The sequence below is a fragment of the Taurulus bubalis genome (genome assembly GCF_910589615.1).
Source record: "Taurulus bubalis genome assembly, chromosome: 4".
NCBI classification, from domain to species: Eukaryota; Metazoa; Chordata; class Actinopteri; order Perciformes; family Cottidae; genus Taurulus; species Taurulus bubalis.
In genome coordinates this window covers 29139109-29146555 of record NC_136592.1, presented here as the reverse complement: position 1 = coordinate 29146555, position 7447 = coordinate 29139109, and the positions used below count along the sequence as shown (strand labels likewise).

Sequence of the window (7447 nt, the reverse complement as noted above, 5' to 3'; positions counted from 1 at the left end):
TTTTACACACAGGGTTTTATTGTGATCGCACATGGTATGTATGGTGAGAGACAGGCCCATGCTTATGTTGGGTGTAGAAATGAAAACTTCTTCCCGGGGAGCTGGCAAGCTGACAGACCAGGGTAGAGAGAGTGGCTCAGGCTTTTCCCTCAAAGACTGTCATTACCAGTTTGCTGTGGACCCTAATTTGGAAGTGTGGTAGTAGTCTAACCCTGTATTACAACTCGTTTGTCACTCGGGGGCTAACTCTTGAATTTCACCCGTATTTTGATAACTCTTTGACCCACTATAAGATTCAAGGTTGAGTGCATTGCATCATTGCCACTGGAGAGATTTCCCAAGTGCTCCTTGAGATTCTGGCCACACTACGGTAGAGTTGCGTTAAATATTCATAATCATGCATTTTTTTTATTGTTCCTTCCTCATAAAATGTACACATTGTGTAAATTCAAGTTATTTACATGTGCACCGAGCACTGATCCTATTGTTTGCTATAAAATAACCTGACAGTAGTACCTTTCCTCTGGGCTGCTTAGCGCAAACAAGACATATTCTACCTTTCATTTAACTTTGTCAGCCTAACTCCCATGTATGTAGATGTGGCTCAACCGAGCCTCCTAACTGTTGATTGGGTGGTTTCATCACTGAGATGAACAGAGCCATTTGTCTAAATAAGCAGTGAGCTCTTTGCCACAAGTGAAGGCAGATCGTTTTTTTTCTCTCTTCTCCTCCTACTTGTCCAATGTGGTTTTATTGATTTGAGGGCGCTCATTATAAACCAGACAGGTTGTCTATAATAACAATGAATACTTAGGAGGAGTGAGCACACAAACGTGTCTGAGATCATCCCATTAGGCCAAACGCAGAATCATCCAAGGTTATGACCATCATTAGTGAAGGGAGCTCGGGATGCCTTTTGATTTATACACTCACTGGAAGACACATGTTGTACACTCCGCTGTAGCAGTAACCTTTCTTTCTCTGCCCTGTCAATTTTAAGGCTGCTCATCTGAGAGTGCCCTCGCATGGACGATGAGGAGGATGATGTGTTTGAGCCAGACCCCAATTGCTGGCGCACCGCATTCAGGGAGATAAAGTGTGAAGACCGGGGCACGCAGACACCCGGCCCTGCCCTGGCACACAACAACGGCATGCTGCCCTGTGGAGGCGCAGAGGAGCCCAGACCACTCTTCTACGGTGAGGCTGATGACATCCCGTATTTCAAAAGAGAAAAACGGAACATTGCCCTGTGCGTGATAACCAGTGTTATAAAAGTCAAGCACGAAACTATAATGTGAGACTTACTGTGAGAAATGGGTAACAATGTTGCTGCACTGATCTCACCCCTGGCGCCTGATAGTCGCGATCACAGTGCCTTTTATGGTCTGTATGGAGTGTACCCAGCTGCTTTGCTATTCAAAAGGCGCCAGACTGGCAGTGCGACTGAAAGGACGTGACAGTGTGCCTACCTGTGTAAGCAGCAACTGCACAGAGAAGTGATTATCAGTGACAGCAAAGTTACATTGGTGCCATATACTGCACAAGCAGCTATTCCAAAGTAGCTCCATAACAACTCACTGACCTAAAAGCTGTGTCATGTGAGTTTGTTGTGTGTGAGACTTATGAAACACCTAAATGACTCACAGTGCTTGATTACAAAAAAAGCAAAGCTGGAAAAGTTGTGGCTACAGCCAAGCGATCCGATTGGTCAAAGACACGTTCAGCAATACTTGTCTGGGCTTTGTACCTGTTGCATCTTTGGCGTAGATATAATCTCAGTAAAAACACCCTGTCAGGTGTCATTGCTGTGTTTGCATCTCTATATAGGGTTGTTGACAAAATAATAAGTCTCAGCCTTGACACTCAACAGGCAACGCAGGTTTTCGATTGCACTTCCCGGCAAACTTTGAGCTTGTTGGGGATCAGGAAGCGAGGCGACAAGAAAGTGAAGTGGAGCAAAACGGGATGGAGCAGCTACCGCGGCAGCAACCTGTGGCCCACAGTGTGGAGGCATGCATTGGCCAGAAACTCCAGCTGATAGGAGACCAGTTTCACCGGGAACACCTACAACTGGTGAGGAGGAAATATGCATCCTGCTGACTATACAAACTCAAGACAGGCCTGAAGTTTGATGGCAGTAAACAAGTGCAACTGGCCACTAATACCCCAAGCAGTAACAGAATCTCCCCTTAGTGCCATCCAGGAAGTGTTGCTTGTACACAATCCTGATGTAGGAGTGTTTTTTTTTTTTTTACATGTGTTTCATATATAACTTTCCCTGTTATTTGGATACCATGTAGATGGGAGACTCAAGCTGAGCTTGAAAAATAAAATGCAACAAAGCTACAAGGCAACACTATTATACAAATCAGACTCCATTTATTCCACCAGTAGTAAATAGTGAAACCTCACACCTCATTATTTCTTATGCAGGAGGAAATGTAATTGTCAAATAAGAAACCAAATACTGTACGTGAACCAATTTGGAGGTGTAGGAGTGACTTTTCTTTATTTTTACATTGACTTAGTGTACCAACTTGGATTAGTAGGATCTGTTTGACTCTGTACCTGTTCAGACCGGACTTATCAACTGAAGCGTAATGTTAATGCTATAAAGGCTCATTATATTAGTAGCTTACATGAGTCTCACACGGACAAGCCACAAAGCTTTCAGTTTTGGTCTGACTAAAACCGCCTACACAACAACATTCACACTGAAAATAAATATATATATATATATATTTGGATCCTGTGATGATCTGAGCAAGATTTATGGTGGGGCAAAAGTTTGCTCTCTTTTATTGCGTTTGCTCCGTATTTGTTTTGGAGAGACTGCACACATGCAGAAGTCACCCTCCTCCCTACCCTTAAGCCAGAAACATTGCTGAACAAGGACAGCCCTTCCCCCACCACCAACCTCTCCAACCCCAGGCTCTCCCCCTGCCTCCTCTTCCTGTTATTTCTCTCTTTCTCTTTCTCTCTCCCTTTTCTCCTGATTCCTCAGTGTGCTGTAGAGGCAAGTGGCATGGAGGATGCCTGGCCTCAAATAACACATTGCATTGTGGTCAGGGTGACACTGTCCACTGAGTTTGTGTGCTGCATTAAGTTGCTTCTACGAGGGAGTGTTGTACAACCGGGACACACTGTTGTTTCAATTGGCTGTAACATCAAACATAAACACAAACCCTCAGGAGATTTTCTCGCAGAGTTTCTAGTTGCACAACACGCACCTATTGACACGTTCACATTTAGAGACACGCGTCCAAACATAACGCTACGTACGGGGGAAAAAGCAGAAGTGGCGGGAGAAAATAAACATGTTGTAACCCGAAGCTCAGCAGCATGTGGGGGGCAGCTGTGGTTCCAGGGAGTCACCAGTCAGCCTCTTACCTCGGCAAAGACGCGGCCACAGGAGACACCCAAATAAGAGGTCTACGCAGCCATGGAGGGGGGGTGGATGGGGAGGCTCCATAATGATGGCATAAGCAATGAGGTTTTGGAAATGAACCACAAATGATCAAGTCTTAAAACCTCCCTTTTCGGGAAATGGGACCCTCCCTGACCTGCACATCATGTAATTATATATTTTTTGTACTTCATACTCTGAAGAGCAAGATAATATCTGATTTTCTCATGCACTTATCAAGTTATTTATATACCCCTGCAGCTCATCATGACTCATGTATCGTGACACTGGCAAATGCAAACAGGCAACCAGACAGTCAGACAGGAGGGTTGCGGCAGTGTGTGTGTGTGTGTGTGTGTGTGTGCTGCTGGGATCTACTGACGCACAACAAGGCAGGATTGGGTCAGGGGATGAGGAAGTGGCTTGTGCTGTTTTTTTTTTACTGGTTGAGTAAACACTAGAGAGGACAATCAGAGTGAGAACGGCCCTGTGAAGTGAAGCTAAAAGAGACCTGACGCAGAAACACTGGTATTGTGATGGTGAACAAGCAATAACGAGAATATTTTCGCCTGCATTATGAAGAGCTTTGTTTAATGCTAACTTGCATAGCGGCCATTGGGACTATTGTTTACACCTACGGTGGAGCACATACGTTTCTGCCAGTGATAGGTGTTCGGAGTCCGTGTGGCTGAGGGATGTTTTTACAACCCAAACACTGATGTGTGATTCTACTGCAGCCTGTAATTGCTATTTCTGGCTCTGGTTGTGCAATTATTTGTATCGCGCCGTGCGTGTGAACATGTTCATGCAAGAATACACCCATACTTGTTTTTCAGCATTTTGCCGTCTCTCGCGTCTCACTATCACACAGTCTGACAGTCGGTACAAAAACTCTCACTCCATAATTGTGTCACTGTTTGTCGGGGCTCTTTCCTGTCTGCTCCTGTCAGTAGGTGATTGCAGTTATTCAGTGCAGACGCTTGTCCCTGAGCCATCCAAGTGCCTTTGACTGCCATCCTCTTGATGGATTTGGGAGCAATGTGGCTGTGAGTGGCCCCTGGCGAAATGAGGGATTAGGTAGCGAAGGAGTGCTGGTGGATGCTGACAGATAAATTGCTCCTCAGTCAGAGAGGGCTGGAGGGGACGCCGAGGTCCCCCGAGAATGGCAGACATTAGCCGGCTCGCCATTTGAGACAAGGCAATAATGACAGTCACAATGGCAGGAAGACGGCTCCAGTCTGCACAGGGCAAGGAGCAGAGTTAGGTTTCAGCCCCATGTTTTTTTAAGAGACGACTCCCAGTGCTTTCGATAGGAGGTGTTGAAAGCTGGGTTGAATATCACCTATGCATGCGTGTGTGTGTGTGTGTGCGTGCATGCAGTATTTGTGGCTTTATCTCCTCACTGTTCTGGTGAGGACACAGCACACTCTCCTTTCAGCACTTGTAGGGGGTGTAGGAGTGGAGTTGCACTGGAAATAAAAACATACAGAGCTAGCTTTGGATATTTACTTTTCATTAATTGTTCCGTGATGATGTTTGTTGACAGTGATGTCCATTTGTGCCACTCTCTATTATCCATTACCACTGCTCATTGTATTTTTCCTTGGCTCCTGATCTCCTCCGTGATGTGACTAATCCAGAGTCTCTTACTATCGAGGCTGGCCTGTTTGCTCAGCAGATAATGCGGAGCTTCTGAGCAGCTGACTTGACAGACAGCCCACATGGGACGCTGATACAGCACATCAGGCCAGTGTCAGAGTGACGACACCGAGCATCTGGCTGGACTCCGCCACTATCGCCGGCCAAATTTAGAGCCCGGGTCTCATTTCGACAATTGGTGGCGTGACTCATGAAGTTGCGACAGGCCTGTGCACACCTCTTTCTCTCATTCTCACTCTGTTTTCTTCTGCTTGTTTGGGTGTCTCTCTAAGCTTGGTGCAATCACAGGAACATTATGTTTCTGCTTATAAAGATTAATTGCTTCTCATGTAGTACACACTCAAGCTGTAGCATTACAATCCCTCAGTTGACTAGTCTTGCACCTGCACACACTTGCACATACAGTCATTCAGCCGTCCTCTTTGGATCCCAGAGTTGTATCTGACTGTCGTTTCTCGTGTAATTTAGTTTAGAGTTTTGAAGACATGCTAAGTCGAGCCATGCTGGGTGCTAGCCCATCCACTCTGTGCTGCATGTAAATATTAACTGTGTATATATGAAGCAGACATTATGCTATTATTATGTCCTTATCAAAATATCCCCAGGCAAGATTTATATATGTCATACAACAGAGAACTAGTTCTTATCAAGAATCCCATTTTTCTTTTGAAGAAAAAGCGAGTAGTAAGTACCATGCACACATGCAGGTTGGAATCTGGCAAAGCTTATGCAACACCCTGCAATGTTCACCACAAATTGATAAGAGTAAAGAGAGGCTTATCACAATGACAGTTCCTGGCTGCTAACTAGGTCAATATTTTGTCACCACCTTTTAACAGCCATGTCAATATGCCGTATCTAATCCCTACCGTTAGATATTTAGGCTTTTGTAAAAAAAAAAAAAGCATAATGTTGCCAAAAAAAGGTTGTACACTTTGCTGCATTGTCATGAAAAAGTAATGTCAAGTCTCCCTCAGTTTACAACCCTCATGGTCTGAAAATAGTTTCTGCAGATAGCTGCAGCATTATCAGGCGTGGTGGAGTCTGTCTTTCGTCTGCAGATGAGCCGTTGGACTACTGTACCTCTCTCGTGCAGATACGTGTTTTTCAGAGAGCTCCCTGCCTCTCCGCAGAAGCTCCCTAATCCCATTCGCTGCAATTATCTTATCTCAGCTTCTCAATGGCAGAGATAGCATTATCCCCCTAATCGCACACAATCCAATTGGCTCGCAAACTCGAGAGAGTCTCCTCCAGAGCCACTGGCTGCTGATCTCCGCCAGGAAGATTAGAAAAAAGTGTGACCGTACGATGGATGTGTTTACGGCTTGGAATGTCTGTAGGGAAGCCCGGATTGTGCAGAGATCCCAAACACAAAGGGAGGCCTCTCTAATAATTGTTGTTGGGGACAGAAGCAGACTGTTGTGAAAATATCAGCGTTGTTCCGGCGTCTAGTTTAGTCTCACCCTCTTCTCAGTTGACCCTTGTTCACTGTCAATCATCACTCATCACAGGCAACGCTAACTGAAGCTCACACTGAACACATTCAAGTGACTATTTCTAGGACTGTCTTGTGTTATTTATTTTCAGTAGAGTGCACTAACTTGCATACTTTGTCTTCATTTGTTGCTTCAGTACCATCGAAACCAAAGGAACCAGGGGCGGATGTGGTGGCGCCTGGCCGCAGCTCTGCTCAGCCTTCTGTTTGACAGGGGGTTCATTGCTGGAGGAGGTGGAGCAGGACGGAGGTGAGGGGGGTCTCTCCCCCGTCTCTCTGAAGAACTGGACTCCTAATGGCACTGTCAAATCTAACACGGGTCTGTTTTGGTGGGAGAAAAGAAAGGAGACAAAAAGGTCACCGCGGGACGGAGACAACCAACTTTTATACACGGTCGTGAGTTTTTTTCTTTCCAAGAAGATGCCATGATGCTCCGAGATTCCTCTACAGGAAAATGTTCATATTTTGGTATACGTGTGGTGTAGTAGTTTTGTACAGTACATTGTTCTTGTTCAATTTTTTGCACTTCAACATGTATCCATCTTTAATGACCTCCACAGACCCCGGGAATGCCTTATTCAATGTCTTCTGCCGAATGAGTATTGAGCAATTTTTTAGATAAGGCGATATGAGATGGTCAGGAAATGAAAGGAAATGGGGTGTGAGGTTTAATTTTCTGAAGTTTCCCAGGTGACCAGACAAGTTGATTTACTAATTTCCAAAGAGGCCACTTCTCAGAACAAAGCATTTTGCACCTCACCTCAATGGAACATTTATCTTTTCTTAATTTCTTTATTTTGTTTTCTGTTTTTGTTTTCTTACTCCTCCATTTTCTTTGGTATGGTATTACGTTTGAACATGGTCTTTCAGTATCATTCAAAATATTG

The 7447-nt window shown here is 45.0% G+C and overlaps 1 protein-coding gene across 1 annotated transcript; it reads left to right on the top strand.

Annotated features, from left to right (window-relative positions):
• Positions 1-1025: 1025 nt before the first annotated feature.
• bmf1 (BCL2 modifying factor 1) lies at positions 1026-6814 on the top strand (the record flags this gene model as incomplete). Its single annotated transcript, XM_079216597.1, has 3 exons — positions 1026-1197; positions 1871-2073; positions 6698-6814. 3 exons carry the CDS (start codon positions 1026-1028, stop codon positions 6812-6814), a joined length of 492 nt encoding a protein of 163 aa, XP_079072723.1.
• Between the last annotated feature and the right edge of the window lie 633 nt (positions 6815-7447).